At 37.8% G+C, this 19,872-nt stretch overlaps 2 protein-coding genes across 3 annotated transcripts in view; both read left to right on the forward strand.

Moving 5' to 3' along the window:
- The window catches only part of LOC126370333 (mRNA-capping enzyme), a 373,272-nt gene that overhangs the window by 105,927 nt on the left and 247,473 nt on the right, over positions 1 to 19,872 (forward strand). The gene's annotated exons all lie outside the window — the stretch shown is intronic.
- The window catches only part of LOC126370425 (uncharacterized), a 142,791-nt gene that overhangs the window by 7,121 nt on the left and 115,798 nt on the right, over positions 1 to 19,872 (forward strand). For both annotated transcript variants that reach the window (XM_050015266.1, XM_050015273.1), the window contains exon 2: positions 10,201 to 10,678. In XM_050015266.1, coding sequence (XP_049871223.1) covers positions 10,201 to 10,678 — 478 coding nt within the window. The remainder of the gene's footprint in view (positions 1 to 10,200; positions 10,679 to 19,872) is intronic.

Raw genomic sequence — 19,872 nt, forward strand, 5'->3', positions numbered from 1 at the left:
GTGATCCCTAGTTTGGTACGGACATTACAGGCTGATCACCTGATTGTCCAAAAAGTGCCATGTCAGGGGCCTTTGGCAGCTCTATAGTAACCCTGACACCAGGGTTGATAAAGTTGGTAATTCACCTTATAACCCACACGATAGAAGAAGATCCAGAATTCAAACTCATAGAGACGAATTCAATGGTTTATAGCCCGAAGTATAGTTCAGTCGCGCGTTCTCCGAACAGAGCGAGATATTTGATTGTATGTAGGGGATAATATCTGAAACTCTGAGAACAATGATTCACTAATATTTGGAAAGTCACCTCTACATACTCTTACAGTAATAATTTTAAGATGTAATGGAACGTGGTAATAGTAGCAGGCGAAAAAGTTATAAGTACTTATGGAAAATAATCAGTCGTTGTGTTCAACAAAGGTTTAAAACTTTGCCAATTAAGTACATAAGTCTAGAGCCTGTCTAAACCCTATTAGCGTCTGTTTAAAGAACACGTATAGCATAGCTAAAAATACCCTTTTTTATCCGGATTTAATTAATTGAAAGAAATAGAGGTATTTGTTGAAGAAAATCATATTAGAATGTCTTCTTCTCCTCTTCTTTGTTTTCGTCACTTCCCGTAATACGGGGTCGACTTTTCCAATCATGCGGCGCCAAGTACCTCGCTGACAGACATCGTCTTCTAAAAAAATCACATAAGAATGCGTTTTTTAAAAGACGCTTACATGGATTTGGCGACCATATTCAGAATAGTACTATTATCACAAAAATATATGCCGCCTTATGACAAGAAAGTCGTCAGCAAATGAAAACACGGCACCCCTGCCAAGTGGGGTGCTCAGACCCTCTGAACAATTGATTCTTGAAGGGATGCTGCAGACTTCGCCAATTGCACGCTTACTAACGTTGATTGTTTTCTTTTAATTTATTCTTTGAATATTCTTTTATAAGTGAAAGATGTCAAAGATAAAAGTGATGATGGAAGGTTTTGAAAGGGGAGACGACATGTATTGAAGAAGATTGGTAGAAGCATGGTATAATTTTTTTTTTTTTTTTTTTTCTCCTAAATGGCTTCTGTCAACAGGGACAATTTTGCCAGCGTCAGGGTTGGGAAATACACATTTTCAGTGTACAGGAGCTCCAGAAGTTTAGGCCAAATGATCGGTTGTGTAACCTAGGAACAAACAGACATAAACACATTAGTTAGTAGATATAGTACTTATTATACTACATATTATAAAATAAATAACAATTACTAAAGTTTAATATTAAAAGTTTCAATGTATTTAACTAAAATATCTATAAAAGGGGAATCTACATAAGATAATACACTATACATATTAGTAGGGCGAGGGATAAAGTTGGGCAAGAAATCATACAGAGAGAGAGGGTATTTATGACAATTGAAAAAAATGTGATCAATGGTACCCTCTTCATATCCACATTCGCACAATGAGTGGTCCCGCACCCTTATCTTGGCCAAAAAAGATGGAGAACAGTTGTGACCAAGTCGCAAACGAATAAAGTGACAGCTAACATTTCAAGGTTAGCCGCGCTGACGTCACGTGAAAAGAGTGACGTGGAGATACCAACTTAATGGTAACACTCATGTAACACTTACGTCATTAAACGGCTAGCAATGGCGACTTTTCATAGGATTGAGCTTGTCTTGTTTTATTATACCATGGGTAGACGGAAATAAGCTAAATATCGCTGTCTTAAATAGTGAAATTCACGTAAGCGGCTTTTTGGGAAATCACATCAGAATGTGCAATAAAACCTCGATTTCTTTCAAATAATCTAATTCTGGCACTTTTACCTAGATGAAGCACAAGTTTTTAAAAGGCAACTTGTATTGAAGACGATCGAATTCGAATCGATTGGTCTTCTCTAACGTGTGTTGTGAGATCAATGATCGACGTGTCTCCACCGGGAATCGAACCCAAGACCTCCTGGTTGGGCGTCCAACAGTCAACCTCCGGACCACAGAGGCTGATTCCAGCCCATTAGCTGCCTTTAAATCGTCATGCACGCACAACATACTAGTAGTCTAGTCAAAATATTTACCAACTACTTCTATTATCTGAGTACAGGAAAATCTTTACACTGGCTTCCAAAACAATCAGACCCTAATACGGGACACAAACACGGGACAAATCTCCCCAACTGCGGGAAAACCCACAGTCGCACCTTACTACATTAATTAATCCAAATTACACTTTAATCCACCTATTTAACGTTTCATTTTCCTTAATAGAGAGGGCTTGTTAATCCGACATCCTAGGCTAACAGACCATTTTCCATTGACCCCCAAAATATATAGTTGTGTTAGAATTTTAACCTCGGTTCGAGGGATCGAGGGGTCAAGATAAGTTGGAGCTGTTGTTCAAACAAGGTTGTTTAGGGCGGTTGCTATAGCAACGCTTGATCCAAATTGGTTGTTATAGGGTGCGTCTACGGAGGAGTGCAATGCACGTATGATTATTGGTGAGTGTGACAGGGTGGGAAGATAGGGGAGAATGATGCACTACACTTGCTCCTGTGCATTGCAAATTGCATTAGCTTGCCTTTTGAGCAGGCGAGCCCAATCTGTCCGATGGTGATGCAAATTGGCACATTTTTTTTAGTTTTGTTGCCCTAGTTTATAAAAATACTTTTAGCTACGGACTTTTTACATATTTTGAGTTTCCCTCTGACAAAGATAAAGAGCACAAATAATTTTAAATAAAAATCTATTTGTATTAAATTAAAAAAAAAAAAACCGGTAGGATATCGTAAAAAACATAACATATCGCCAAATAGTCGATTTATAAAAAATAAACGATATTTTTTTTAATTACAGTATGGCTACAAAAGTAAATTATTATGTCAATTTACGGCCAGTCTTTAAATAAAACATATAAAATCTTCTTTGTCACATTAATATAACTACAGAATAAATGTGGATAAAAATCTCATTTTACAAATAGAAAATAATATTTTAGGCGGGAATTTTTGTTTTCGCCGCCTTTTCGTAATATTTTAAATGACGCGATTTTATTTTTTTATAAACTTTTATTTTGGACAAAGGATTTCTATTATTCTGTTTAAGTAACTATTCCTTTGATCGACGAACATTTTAGGGTTAACTCACGTATGAAGGGACGCCGAAAGGTGGGTATACAATATAGTACTACGCATAATAAGGGATCGTGTAGGAATGTAGGGCCGATGAATTATGCAACGGCCGATGTAGGGATTTTAAGCTTTGATAAGTGTGGCAGGTACGTCTCTGCTCACTTGGACACTTTCAAAGTACCGTACTTGCGTTGTGTGTTTAAATTTGGGAATTTAGGGTGGTATTAATAAACTAATCTCAGCTGAGACTGCCCTCAAGATCATGCTCAAGTCTCTGTTTTTATATAAAAACTGTCACGTTGACGTGATCTTGAGGGCAGTCTCGAAGCTAAGATTTGTTTATTAATACCACCTTTAATAAGTAATAGCTTTTTAATAAGTAATATTTAATAATAAGCGCACTTATGCATCGATCATGACCCAGCTCCAAATAAAAACTCGTCTGTCCACTATATGCCAACAACGCATCCTTTCTTATTTCGGCCACACGATGCGCAGAGGTGATGACGGTTTAGAGAAACTGATTGTGGTTGGGAACACTGAAGGCAAAAGATCCCGTGGTCGTTACACAGTCGTAAGGGAAGCGCTGGACAGGAACCGGTGGAGGCAGATCATACGCTCCAGGTGCAACCCTGATGCTGGCCACGATCCTCAGATATGAGGGACCGACTAAGAGAGAATAAGTAATAGCAATAATGATAAGAAGGAATTTGCTATTCTTACTTTTACCCACACTTCTTTAACCATTGATGTATAACAATGAGCGACTTTCCAGGCTCTCTCTCTCTCTTAAGAGCTGCGCTCTTGTCGGTGGAGTAACCGCCATTCCTCTCTTCTTCCCGCCAAAACCTTCACCTCCCGATACGACGCGACCTGCACCTTCTCTTTTATTTGTTTCATAAATGTTATCCTAGGTCTACCCCTTCCTCTCTTCCCTTAAATTTTTCCTTCTATAATGTTTGTTATAAATGAATCGTGTCGTATCAGGTGGCCAATCAGGCTACGTTCCTCAAAAACAATATAGATGGCGCTGTACAGATTTAACGTGATAATTGGGTCGTGTACTAGGTTCAAGATAAATTATGAAATTCTGATTACTAAATAAAGACACATCTAAAACTAACGAAAAACATTTTCTTTTTTCTATTAAACTTATTTATGAATTTTAATCAAGAAAAACGTAATAATAAGTCCGACATTTTGTCACGTTTTTCTATGACGTCACAGAGTGCTTTTTCATACAAATTCCATAGTAATTTCGTGTTTTGACGTTTAGTAAAAAGTAACTGATTTGACTAGTTGGAAACTAGCCTATTACCTATGTTTTCATTACTGGGGTACAAAATTATTCAAAAATAGAATGTAATGGCAGAGACATGTATAAAATAATTGTTGCTTGATATTTGGATAAGATATTTTATAGAATTATGTTTCTGGGTACCTATATTGCTCTTCTTTATTTTGATCAGAATTATAATGGGTGGAAGATGTGTTGTACTTGGATGGAATTAAAGGTCAATCAATCAATCAATCAATAATACTTTATTGCACAACAACAAAACAAAGGACATAAACATACGAATAAAACATAAGCACAATAGGCGGCCTTATTGCTAAACAGCAATTTCTGCCAGGCAACCTTAGGGTGAAAGAAGATTATTCATTGGAGCACGGGCTGGTGCAATAAACATATAATGATACCAACATAACAACTATAAAAATAAAGGTCATCATTTATACCCAAAAATAAATATAAAAGATGCATTCTGTTATCCACGAAATTAGAAGGTTAAACGAAGGCAACTATGTACGGTCACAAGCATTAATATGTATACACTTTGGTACCATGTCGCATTAACATTTTTGACAAATTGAACTGTAAGTCTCACTAAATGTCAAATATGTTAGTGCGACAGAGTCCTAAAGTGGGTACATTATATTGCTCATGACTGTACAGCGCTATTTATATGTTTTTTGGGGAACATAACCTGAAAAGTCCTTCATTATGTATGTTACTACACACTGTAACAGCCTCCGTGGTCTAGTGGTTAGAGCGTTAGGCTCACGATCTGGAGGTCCGGGTTCGATTCCCGATGGGGACATTGTCGAAATCACTTTGTGAGACTGTCCTTTGTTTGGTAAGGACTTTTCAGGCTTGAATCACCTGATAGTCCGAAAAAGTAAGATGATTCCGTGCTTCGGAGGGCACGTTGGTCCCGGCTATTAGTCGTAAAAACACCTCCACCAACCCGCAGTGGAGCAGCGTGGTGGAGTATGCTCCATACCCCCTCCGGTTGATTGAGGGGAGGCCTGTGCCCAGCAGTGGGACGTATATAGGCAGTTTATGTTATGTATGTGTATGTGACTACGTGAGTGTTTGAGAATTTAAAACATATTAGGTAGGTAGTAGCCCTGGAGAGTAAGATTTATGTAATGTTTTGCGCGTGTGGATGTAATAACAACAAGTCTTTGTTTATTTATGGGACATCCGTAGAAAGGGGTGTTTATCGTGTACGCACCCCCTTATTTTACTATACTTACCTACTACATGTCAAGGGTTTTCGGTGGTTCAATCGTAACCCTGACACGACTGTTGATGAGGTCGGTCATTGAACTCAATCTTCACGAATGAACTATACCACATCGCATGGGTGTAAGAAAAATCTCAGCACAGCCTCTTTAAAAAAAAAACATAATACACGTTTTGTTGACGGCGTTTAAATTTTCCAAAATAACAAATCCATAATCTATGGCCGTAATACGTATCCAGTGATTACAATTCTGTATATTTAATAATAGAATTTTTAGACAGCGCATAAAAACCAATAATAACCCTGACACCAGAGTTGATGAGGTTGGTTATTCACCTCACAACCCACACGATAGAAGAAGAAGAAGAAGCGCGTACGACGTGAAATTATTTTGGTCTACTTTCATATCAACTTGGTAAGTATAATACTATTCTATTAGCTAACAGCTTCCGTGGTCCAGTGGTTGAGCGTTGTGCTCACAGTCCAGAGGTCCAGGATTCGAATTCCGATGGGGACAAATCACAAAAAACTTTGGGGTCCTTAGTTTGGTTAGGACATTCCAGGCTGATCACCTGATCGTCCAAAAATAAAATGGTCCGTGTTTCGGAAGGCACGTTAAGCCGTTGGTCCCGGTTACTACTGACTGTTGTAAGTACGTAGTCGTTACATGAGTCATGTCAGGGGCCTTTGGCGGCTCGATAATGACCCTGACACCAGGGTTGATGAGGTTGATAATCCACCTCATAACCTACTTGGTAGAAGAAGAAGAGTATTTTATTGACAATGAATAGGTAGTTCTTTCTATCCTCTCAAAGTCTAAGGGTTGTATTAATAAACCAATCTCAGCTTCGAGACTGCCCTCAAGATCATGTCAATGTGACAGTTCTTATATAAAAACAGGGACTTGAGCATCATCTTGAGGGCAGTCTCAGTTGAGATTAGTTTATTAATACCACCCTAAATCATTGACACAAGCCAATGGCTATAATATAAACCTTCGACATCATAGAATTATGTTGCTAGGTACCTATACACGAACACTAATAAAACGGTCATTTTCATAAAAATAAAAGAAACATTAAAATGTTACGGCCCCATCGCAGTGTATACTATAAACTCGAATTATGATTATGACTAATAATAGTTTGTCGTGAAATGTTAAAACACCTTATTATTTTATTACTCCGTTGCCTTTAAGCCGTGGTAGCACAGTTGGTAGAACGCTTGCCTCTCATTTTGAGGTCGCAGGTTTGAATCCAGCACAGGTCTAAACCAATCCGGACCTGTCAAATCTTCAGGTTAGGTAAGCGGAGCCTGTGAAAAACGGAATAATGCTAGGGGGATGATGACTCCGTTGCCTTTGAGAGCTTTAGTAGCCCTGTTGGAAGTACGCTTGACTGCGAAGGATAGATTCCAGGGGCCTGTTTAATAAAACTTACAATTGTAAATTACAACGACAATTTGATGTTCATTACGTAGCTAATATGAAACAGCAAAATATTTGTGATCACAAACTCCGCAATGTACATCAAATTGTCATTGTAATTTAAAATTGTGAATTTTATTAAACAGGCCCCAGGTCGCAAATCAGTGATTAATATTACGTGCTCAGCGGTGAAAGAAAATATCATGAAGAAACCCTCATTCTCGCGTTTCGGAGGTACGAGACCTATGCTGTAATGGGCTGCGGATTCCCTTCCGGGTTCGAAGGTCAGACAGGCAGTCGCTTCTGTTAAAACCGTAGAAAAACACAGCCCTCTGGCGGACCGGAGGTAAAAACAGGACCTGTCAAATTTGAAGCGCGATGTTCCCGTAGTCCATTTTTTTATAATTATTTAAAAACCTTTTCTCACCCAATCCACAAAATCTTTGTTCAGACGTTTAAAAACTTTGAACAGTACTATTTGAACAAGATTTGAAGTTGAACAGATTCTAAGATGGTCGTGTTCAACTAGTGTTTTATGGTACAACTTTTAAAAAACTTGTTCGCACTAGGAAAGTTCTGTCCCCTGGAGTGTTTAGGTATTGTAGGTTGACTTACCATGCTTGATCAAAGAGGAAAATAAAATTTTATGATGCATGTCTTCCTTGATCAAGATCCACAGAAGTAAAAAATTCAATCATGTTAGACATAAACAATTAAAAACATAAATGTGAAATGAGAGCCAAGTTCAATATTATGATAAATGCTTTGGTTGTTGACTTCAACGACAAAAGAAGTGAGATCTAAATGGGTGCCAAGATCAATGGTCAGTCCTGAAATTTATTTATAAATAACAGTATAACATATCATATCTTCTTATAAGATAATGTATTGTAGCCTAAGGTCTGCTTGGCCAGTTTTTATAAACCTACCAACGAATTATTATTTTCGATCGTTAGTTTCTACCAACAATCCAAATTTTCGGAATTATAAAATAAGAACCGACAAGTACTTGTAGGTTTAGAACTTGCGAAGGCTATAATTCATATATGAAAACTAGCCAAGACAGACCTCCAAATGGTTCGTGTAATATTTATATTACACACGGTGTGGCTCGCCAATTCTGTTTCTTGAACTTGGCTTGACACGCTGCCGCGTGTCTAGATATTGTGATCCCTGCAGTATTACAAGTACTTATCTATATTAAGCTAGTTTCCAACTACTCAACTAAGAGATGATATGGACTTTTCAGCTGCCGCGGAGGTCCGTGCGTATGATTGTTATATAGACTTACTGAAGTTAGTGACGCAATGTGTCTAGCTTTGTAGCCTCACCAGGTGCTACATAATATCTACGTTATTGGTTTTTTGATAGCTACCGAAAACTGATTGCGCTGTCAGGATTCAGTGATTTAGTTTATTATGTCTAGAGTAAATGACTGGGGGGTTAAAAAGGCCACGTTGAAGCGAATCCTAATGATTTTGTACTAAAAGCACACAAATGTACTAGATCTTCTGATAGTTGCTCTTGTCATAAATTAAATAAAGCTAATACTGTCAAATACCTAGGGGTGCAGATTGACGATCGTCTTTGCTGGAACAAGCAGATAGATTACATTTCTACTAAGGTTGTACATCTGATATACATCTTTAAGTTATTAAGAAATAGTGCCTGTAGTGAAGTACTAAGAATGACTTATAATGCATTGTGTCAGTCTATAATCTCATATTGCATACCAGTATGGGGCGGTGCGATTAAAAGTGGCATGCTAAAAGTGGAAAGAGCACAAAGAGCGGTATTAAAAGTGGTGTCAAAAAAGCCGTTTATATACCCTACAGAACAACTTTATTTGGATTGCAAAGTCCTAACTGTCAGGAAACTCTTTGTGCTAAAATCAGTCTTACGCGTGCATAAAATAACGCCACCATCTGACAAATCACAACGTAGGAATGCCTTGCCTGCTGTCCCGCATAAAACTGGATTCACTGAACATCATTTCTATGTCTTGGGCTCCTTATTATATAGAAAAATCGATAAAATTCTAAGTCTAAGGGATCTAAATAAATATGAAGTTAAATATAAAGTCGTAAATTGGATTCTTAATTTGAACTACTCTAAAACTGAGGAACTATTGAAATTCATTGCATAATCTGCTTACTTGACCAATGCGTTATTTGCTTTTACATACAAATCTTAACCTAGCTTTGTTGCTAACGCAGTTGTCCTGTTATTTTTCACAAATCCTTAATACATAATTGCACACGTACATGCGTTAGTGGAAGCTGCTTATAGCACGATAGCAGTTTCTGAACCCAAGACAACATTTAAGTCGTAGGGCTATCGCAAACACTCACACAGTTACACACAAACACACACACACACTAATATATACACATACACACACACACACACACACACACACAAACCCAATTTACATACAAAATGCATGTTTATTTGTTCTTATTTAAGCACAGTTTATTGTCAAATAAATTCAGTTTAAAAATGGTCTGCCTAAACTGATGTTATAAAAGATGTAATTGCTGAACACTGCTCCCTGAGATACAGGTCTCCTAGTTCAGGTAGCAGGGTTATACTTCTGTAGCATTTGTGTGTCCTAGCTGTAGCACCCAATCTTGTGTCGATCTTTTCTATGACAATAAACAATAAAAAATTTTATTTTATTTTTTAATCATCTACCGAAGAAAGCTACTTAACATTTGTAACTATTTAACATTTGTTTGTCGCACTTACTTTTATATGCGCAAATGTCTTGTAATATTGCTTTTTAGATCAATTGTTTCAATGTGGCGTTTCTTTTGTGCTTCATGTTTTGTTGTGGATTTCTTTTACGAACTGTTACAAATTTCTTCTGTAATTATGTTTGAATTATTAAACCGATTGAGAAACGAAACCAGGTCATCTGGTTTGGTAGGTGGAGTATCTAATCATTAGTCTATTACTCCATAGATGTCATTAGACAATAAAATCGAATCAAGCCTGTAGGCAGAGATGTATGTTATAATATATAGTAGTATATACAACACTCTTTGCCAGTTAAGTTTTAGTCGCATATAATAGGGAGCGAGGTTCATTATTGTTAATCTAAAATATATTTTTGCTTTGTTCCAGAAATCGTGGAAGAGCAAAGATGCCACGACTACGAGTTCCGTCTGACCTGCCGCGAGTTAGACAGTCACATAGCAGTTCTAGAAGCATGGTACACTTCCATGGAAGATTACCATCGCATTTCGAACAATACTCGCCCAGAAGCTCTCAAGATTCGAACTGAAAACGATTCGGAACTCAATCGAGTATACATCTATTCTAGTCCAAAACACAACGGCGTTTACGAGCCGACGAACCATTCCATATTCGAAAATGTTAGTAACGTAAATAGTTCGGAAGATGTGAGATTTCTGAACGATACTTTGGGGTTTTTGAACGATACTGTAGAGTTTGATAAAATGGTGGAGTTTTTGAACGAAAGTGCAGGGTGTGGGGCTCCGACGTTCGCGAGGAGTTATGCCAGTTGGCATGAAGGTGATAAGAGGAAGCGGGCGATAGAGCGGAGTTCGTCTATAAATCTACGGGCACCTGTCAGTTACCGGTAAGTTATTTTGCAATTTTCTGCACTTTTAAAAGCCTGTCATAATAACATTTGGAATTATCAAGGGGAAGATTTTCACATTATTCTTTTTTTTGTGATTTTGATTTATGAGGACGAGATGCCATCTTTTTGTCTCACTGTGTCTTTCTAGCAACATCTATTATTCCAATTAACTTAAAACATAACCCTCCTTCTGGGGATGCCAGGTAAGTTAAGGACGGTAGCGTAAACACGTTTAGGGACAACGAAGGCTTAATTTAACACGAAATTACACGTATTATCTAAATAACTCCCTGTAATCATTACCCCAAGGCATAGAATAAATAATAATTACTACGTATAGAACGGTATTTCTCCGCCCCGCACCAATGCGTATAGGGCGCCAAACTCACCCCTCTGGTCTTACTTCAGTCATGGCCGTAAGCCGCTCAGATAGTCTAGATAGCAATATGACTAATTCAAATCCAAAAAAACATTCAAAAATATTTATTTTTGAAAATTGGTTTACAAAAACGTCGTGGCCAGAAAACCTCCCAGCACAGGGCCCTAGTCCTACTGTTTCATGTTTTCCTTTGTTTTTTTTAAATCCACATTAAATACTTATATAATCATGTGATCTAGATATTATCATGTGTACCTATATCTGATATTGAGGTTCTCACAAAGCTTTATCGCGAAATGACTACATCGCCGTTTGTCTAGTTTGTGTTTTGTTTTTTCATAAATGTTTCTTTTTTTGTTTTGACGTGACTTATTGTAGATTTGCCGCAGATGGCATTAACTATTTGATCGGACAAATGGGAAGCTCTGAGGGCCTCACCCGGTACACAATTTAAGACAACAGGCCTGAGGGTGCTGTAGTATAGAGTAGATCATAATAACAATTGTTTTATTGTATATATAACAATTATAGGCAGTAATAAATCAGATGTAGTCCCGAACACTTGTTTCTTTCGATCCCCCGATAGCCGATCCTTACATGATGTCCAGTTGGGCGCGAACCTCGGCTCACGGAGTCGTCTGAGAGAAAATATTTGAAAGAATTAATCGACCCTAGTAGGTTGATAGCGATAATCGCTGAATGAGGGAAATCGTCGACCACGCCGGCGCGGTCGGTATTGAGGTTTACGCGGGGTCGGTATCGGGGTATTTTTCATTAATGTACAGTCAAATGAAACTGTACGATTTTGACTTTTATGTTTTTATTCAGTGTAGGGTGGCACACGAATAAGATTTTTATATGACGTGACCGGGGTGTGCCCAAAGTTCCCAGTGCGAGCGTCTTTTGTGTCTATAAAAACTCTACCTTGAGGTAAAGAGTCAATTTGGTAGAGATCGCGTGTCTACCCTCCATTAAATTACCCAATTACGCTCCGTTTCACCCAACAGTTTACAGCCAAATGTTATGCTAAACAAAATTCCAGCTAGAGAGAATTTATTTTAATAAAATATTCGAAAATGTTTTGAATTCCTGAAGACTACAAGGTTAGTAAGATATTGCTGTTGCTAAGCGCACGGCAAACACAAAATACATTCGGTAAGTAACATGGTTATACTTTGAATCGTCATTATTTACATACTTAACGAACGTCTCAACCGCCTAAAACTACTGCAGCTTCTCACAACCTGTATACTTAGCCTAAGAAAAGAAGATACAAGAAAAACCTCGACACAGACCACCTCGGGCCCTAGACGTTCTTTTTTTTTTAAAAAAAAAAACAATATTGGGTTCCATTTTTAAAGAATAACATGTTTTTTACTGTGAATAATTTAACGGGCTCCGTGATCCAGTCCAGAGCGTTGCGCTCACTATCCCGAGAAACCGGGACGGGTTCGAATCCCGGTGACATATCACAAAAAACACTTTGTGATCTCTAATTTACACATCAACCTGTAATGAGGACATTACAGGCTGATCACTCAATCGTCCAAGAGCAGGATCTGTGATCTGGAGGGCACGTTAAGATGTTGGTAAAGCTACTATTTACTTAAGTAAGTACGTAGTTACATAATCCATGTCATTCTTTTGCAGCTAATAACCCTGACACCTGGGTTGATGCGGTCTCACAACCCACACGAGAGGAGACTGCGAATATCGTCTAATTGTGACCTGTGTTTTAATTAGTGTATCAAGTTACCTTCTATTTCCAAGGCTTCAGTCACCCTAGAGGTTTCAGCTTAATGTTTCTTCTGTCGAATATAATTATCCCAACAAAAACATTTTTATGTAAAATGATGCCAAGAAGAGATCATAATTATCAATTGCAATATCAAAAAGTTATCAGATCTCATGTAGAGCCAAGCTTCTAACTCTACACGTCCTAATTATACAAATCCTTTCCCAAACTCTACACGTTAGGCAAAATATGTGGCTTGGCCGTTTCTTTACCACAAGGGCTGTAAGCCTGTAACAGAATGGCAATGAGCAGCCAATAAATTTGTTACCTTACTTACGTCCATGGTGACAGTTAGCGAAATAATATTTAAATAAATAGTTTTCTCCCTTACGCTCATGTGATGGTAGCAAAACGGTCAAGCCACGTATTTTGCCTAAATTTGGTTTATCTGGTCCAAACCGAAGTTATGATGGTTCAAAAAATGGACGAAACGTTTCGAGAAAAGGTAGGTAGTGCGCTGCTCTTGCACTTCGCTTTGATCGTCTTGGCGGAGGCACTGCCGTGCCCTCAGATATCGACATCCTCTCAGGAATAACCGTTTAATAAACGCTGTGATCGTGACGTTCTTGTGGGAATAGTGTGTTATGTTTGAGGTATTATTTTTCTGAACGTGACTTATCTTGAGTCTATATCGTGATTTGTAGATTTGCCGCAAATGGCTATTTGCTACTTGGCTTAGTAGGGAGCGCTGTGGGCTCTCATACATACATACATAAACTCACGCCTATTTCCCACCGGGGTAAGCAGAGACTATAGAATTCCATTGGGCTCTCGTGTACAAAATTTAAGACAACAGGCCCAGTTGTCGTGCCCAGTTGCGCACGAACCTCGGCCAGGGCAACATCTGAGGGGATTATATTTAAGAATTAATCGACCCTAGTTAATGAGAGAAATTATTAATACAGAATCATTTTATTTATTTGTATTTTATTTTCTTAGCAAGATTAACAGTCAAATAATAACTAGAGATCTAGACAATAGATGTAAACAATGCTAATGAGAAATCTCCACAAATAGAAAATGATTTATATTTTATGATTATTATTTGGTTTGAATCATCCTCAATGTTTTCCTTATCGTGTCACTAACACCCTGTATATTATATAATAATATTATGTATATAGGCCATGTTGCCTGATTTAAATAAATAATAACATTGATGTATAATAAGTAGGTATGTTACTCTTTACTAATATTAGAAAGAAAGAAGAAAGGAAATCATTTATTTTAGAAATAAGTAGGTTTGTACACAGAATAGAGTAGTGAACAAAATACTGAATTTAATCCTTTATCTCTATAAATAAAGGGACGGCAGCTCAGCAAGATGTTGTGACACTCCGACATTAAGGGAGTGCCACAACTCTGATTTTCAGCTGTGCCCCAATTTATAATTAATTTATTATGGTACTCTAGGTAAGTAGAGTTGTAAAAGAGTTATCAACACTAACATTTCTACGAACAATTTTGACATAATTTAATACTATCACGTTCCGATAAACCCAATCTACATTAATTACACATAACGTTGCATAGTGATGCGCTTTCATGACGAATGCATAATAAATCGTAAATATGAGTGTAATTTGGTCATCATGACAAAAGGTTATCGGGCGCCATGACAGATAAAATAATTTTACTATTACTTTTTGCTTTTATATTGGACTTTATTCGCTTCCGAATAAAAATAGAACTCAACCGATTTTATTGATGACGTCACAGGGCAGTATTTCCTTACAAATTCCAAAGAAAACTTTCGTTTTGAAGTTTTGTAAAAGGTATCTCATTTGATTATGTTATTAAGTAGCCTACTTCAAAAAATGTTGTAACTTACGCAATGGTAAAATTTTATTACCTACTTTTGTTTGATTAATAAATTATTTTTATAACACAGGGAATGTGCTTGTAATGATAACATTTTTATTGCTTGTCCAACGCTAGATAAGATCTAAACTGTAATTCTTGTTTGGTTTATTAAGACAACAAAATGTTTTTGATTATTTATGATTATCGATGCCAATAAATACATTTCTAGAAATACTGGGTAAAACAAATTACAAAACCAGTATTTTCAATTCAATCTTTGGACATAGGTAATTTGCACTTTTGATGTTACAAAATGATTCTTACTAAAAATGTTTTGAAATGTTTTAATTAAATAGATCTAAAGGTAAGTATACAAATGCAAATAAATATAAGCTCACTGTAGTGTATTCGTCTGAATATATATAATTATATAAGTAACTTAAATATCGGCTCGCTGCCACACACTACGTCTTTACTCCACGCCCGTCAAAGAATAAGTATCTTTACTTTTTTAGTGTGTCCACTGCGTTGTGCATTACCCGAGTAGACAGAATATACATATGTATATGTGTGTATGTATATATATATATATATATATCCCTTATCACCATAAGGTTCATCATATCCAGCTTACGACATCGTATCAACAGTGGCTGCAAGTTGTCTTTGATTACTTGTGGCTCCGCCCACCCCATTAGGGATTACGGGCGTGAGTTTATGTATGTATGTATGTATATATATATATATATATATATAAAATCAAGTAAGAATATTCAAGTATTTTATGATATATTTAATTATACCTAACACTACACTCACGACTATGTTTTAGGTAGTCAGAGGTACAACCAAACCTACCAAACCCAACTATGCCTACGCCTAAACAAAGTCATAGGCAGTGGGTTTTTATTATATTTATCAAAGGAGATTTACCTAAGGTAGGTATTTATAACTCAGTATTTAGTGACCGATTTCGGTAAATAGATCTCGTGAGTAGAACATTTCGTCGCTTTATAGTGAAAATCTACTAAGTGCCTTTTTGAAAAATCACATTTTGTAAACAGCGCAATAGACAAGCTACTATCTCTCTCTTTATTTAAGAGCTGCGCTCTTGTCGGTGGAGTAATCGCCATTACTCCATAGATAGAGCGTGTAGAACGGTGGTTGCTCCAATCGCCTTCCGTAACGCAGTACACCGACCAATTTCTCAATCGGTGATGTTTTAGCTAGAGCCCTACCAGAATCCATTTCCTCGGCCTCCAACCGTTCAGTACTGATACCGCTGCTGCCCGGCATCAGGGGTGCGCTTTTGAAGTAGCGGCGCCTACTCGCTACGTCACAAGATCGTCATAGAACCTAAGTAGCATTTTATAGGTTAGCCCGTCCCAGTGAGCAACCCACTACGTTCTACGTTTTGTTGAAAAATATAACATTATTTCGTTATTTTATTGGTGCTAACGTACATACAGTCATACAGTACATACAGTTGAAAGTCTCTCTTGTCACGTAGGTCAGCTGGAAGAAATCTCTTTGTTTAGAGATAAGCTTGCCTGTACTATCTGTTTTCTTTGTATGTTTCTTGTGTCTGTTTCATTGTGTACAAATAAATAAATAAATAAATAAATACAGAATAGAATAGAATAGAAAAAGTTTATTATAAAAGGATGCCACACACAAAAAAAAGACAACAACATCATATCAAATTTCCACTAAAACAATTACAAAAAAGCAAGACGGATGTTTGTCGAAATGACCATAAGGTGGTGGTGGACGTCCTGAGATAAAAGGGCCTCACTCAGCACAAGTCGCGGCGTGACCCACGACGCTGATATTATGTGGACCCTGTTGGGTGACGCACGAACATCGTATTCCATAAACATGTGTTAATGGTGTATATATTCAAATTCAATACAAAAATATACTTACATTATAATATATACCTAATAATTTTAATAGAATTTCCTTCACTAATAGATAAGTAAACTGTATAAAATTCTGAAGACTTCCATTGCAATCAATAATCTGACATCGCCCACAGCTGCGGAGCACAGTAATATTATCTGTGGTTCCCGTGAGAAATATCGAAGTGAAATGTTTGTACTAATCAAATTGCTCCTATTCTTCAGCGACCTCACTCGCTGATCAGATAACAAACAGTATTTCTGTTTAGTGTAGTATGCGTGTGTGTAAAAGACATTTGACAAGACAGTGTTTAGCTGTTTTCGACAACTTTATTGTCCAAGTGGTGAATGCCAGAGGAAAAGCTAAAGTCACTATTAGTTTCTAGCACGGGCCTAAACCAACTACGGAAAACATCGTTAGAAAAATGGAGGAAACTCACATTACAGAGAAATGCGTTTCGGATGTATGTGACTTACCCTTCGCGGGTTGGAACGTCAGACAGGCAGTCGTTTCTGTAAAAAACCGGACCTATCTTATCTTCAGGTTAGGTAAGCGGACCCTGTGAAAACGGTATAACGTTAGGGAGATAATATCCTACTTTCAATTCAAATATCAATTGAGAATCATCATCATCAGCCCATTAACGTTCCCACTGCTGGGACACGGGCCTTCCCTATGGATGGGTAGGGAGATCGGGCCTTAAACCATCACGCGGGCCCAGTGCGGATTGATGGTTATTAACGACTGCTAATGCAGCCGGGACCAACGGCTTAACGTGCCTTCCGAAGCTCGAGATGAAAACTTTTTTTTTTGTGGTCACCCATCCAATGACCGGCCTTTTCGAAAGTTGCTTTACTTCAACAATCACAGACCGAGCGCGTTAACCGCTGCGCCACCGAGCTCGTCGCGCCACCGAGCTCCTCCAATTGAGAATAAGTATAGCATTTTAATAAGACAACTGTACCAATGTCCAAGAAAAGAAAACGACAAGTTCAATACGAAATGAATCATTCGCACTACGGTGCTGGGTAATTGACTATGTATAGACGCACGCAGGTGCAAATGTGACAATTTGTTGATTGACGTGTCAGGATGAAAGATGTCCCAGTCGTTTGAAGAGATCTTCTGGACTTAAACTAGCGGCACGCGATGGCCGTTTTGACGTTTATCCCACACAATCAAGTTTCGTATATTAACTATGAAAAACGAACTAAGTTTATATGACTATAAAGTAAGATGATTCCGTGCTTCGGAGGGCACGTCAAGCCGTTGGTCCCGGTTATTAGCCGTAAAACATCTCCACCAACCGGCAGTGGAGCAGCGGGGAGGCTCGGAGAGGCCCGCATTGAGGGGAGGCGTGTGCCTACCAGTGGGACGTATTTAGGCTTTTAATGTTGTGTTATATAATAATAACTACGATACTACGTTGATACGAGTAGCAAAGTTACAAATAATGTTAGCCTAGGTACCATATTATAGAGTGCATGTTATATTGTCGTTACTAACTGTTCTTCTTCTTTTCTCATGTGGGTTGTGAGGTGGATTACCAACCTCATCAACCCTTGTATCAGGGTTACTATTAAGCCGCCAAAGGCCCCTGACATGACTCATGTAACGACTACTTACTTACATCAGTAAGTAGTAACCGGGACCAACGGCTTGACGTGCCTTCCGAAGCACGGATCATCCTTCTTTTGGACAATCAAGTGATCAGCGTGTAATGACCTAACCAAACTAGGGATCACAAAGTATTTTTTGTGATATTTCCCCACCGGGGTTCGAACCCGGGAACTCCGGATCGTGAGCCTAACGCTCAACCACTGAGCCACGGAGGCCGTTACTTACTGTTCACTTGGCTCGGATGAAACTGGAACACTTTACCAGACAAATGAAGAGCGCTGACTTTAATCATGACATTTTGTCTTCGTATTTCAGTTCACATTTTGTTCGTGGCGCGTGTGGTGGTCTGGGAGATAGGGCGCTAAGGAATACAGTTCGGATAATGCAGAATTGGTAATCATAATCATTTATTTGTGAAACATGTGTAACATAACAATGATCTTACAATTTATATTTTGAGTTTCAACATGTTCAGCCTGATCGGCATACAAATATTTAACACAAAAATGTCTATTTAGATGCTTATAAAAAATATCAATAATAATAAAATACATTAAAATAAATCGGAAACACATTTATAAAATATTAATATTAAACAAAGCAACGTTTAATATGGTGGTGTAACTTAAGTTGGTATTTGCACTTTACCAATTTCCCTTAGCAATTCCATTCCTTCAACTGAATAGAAAAAACGACAGAACTTTATTTTAAACAGTTTAAATTGACTAACGTATTGAATAAAACAAATTGCCAGATACATAATGCATGTTTTGATAAAGCGAACTAAAATAGGTCGCTATAGTATACTTACTTGGTACATATACCGGTATACGTACCTAGTACATTTATGGCCGGAATGTTTTTTTTTTTACAGTTACTTATGTGGGATTTGGGTTTGCTCAAATTAAACAGTTGACGTTTTAAGCAGTTGTTTCAAACTATGATTCCGAGTTGATAGCAAGTTATTATAACTTGCTAATTTAAATAAAGTACCCCGACACCGACACCGCCGGCGTGGTCGACGATTTCCGTCAATCAGCGCTTATCGCTATCGACCCTCTAGGGTCAATTAATTCTTTCAAATATTTTTCCTCTCAGACGACGCCCTGAGCCGAGGTTCGCGCTCAACTGGGCACCCTCAGGCCTGTTGTCTTAAACTTTGCACCGGGTGAGAGCCTTCAGCGCTCCCGATTTGTCCGGCCAAGTAGTTAATGCCATTTGCGGCAAACCTATAATAAGTCACGTCAAAAAATAAATAAATACGAACTCTATAAAGTTGTTAACATTTTCCGATCGAGATTGTACCTTAGAGCTATACCCGACTGTTAATCGCGGTTAGAAAAGCAAACACTTCAATTGAGTGTAGACAAACGTGAAACGTTTTTTATAAACTGTGAAAATTAGCATTAAACTGGCTACATAACATAACATAACAAATACTTTATTGCACAAACAGGAAAAAACAAAATACAAAACAAAAGAGAAATAGAATTAGTACAATAGGCGACTGGCTACATTATTGATTGAGTCTGAAAAGGCCACACTTAAATATGCTCGTATTCATATCATCATCATTGGCCTTATACGTCTGTTTCAGACGATTTATGACGTCATTGCCTCGAAGAAATGCACTTTCTTTCATGGCTGTGCAAGCCAATTCTAGAGCGGCAAACTCTACCGCACACTCTGCAG

This window comes from Pectinophora gossypiella, chromosome 1 (assembly GCF_024362695.1).
Source record: "Pectinophora gossypiella chromosome 1, ilPecGoss1.1, whole genome shotgun sequence".
In the NCBI taxonomy this organism is placed as follows: Eukaryota; Metazoa; Arthropoda; class Insecta; order Lepidoptera; family Gelechiidae; genus Pectinophora; species Pectinophora gossypiella.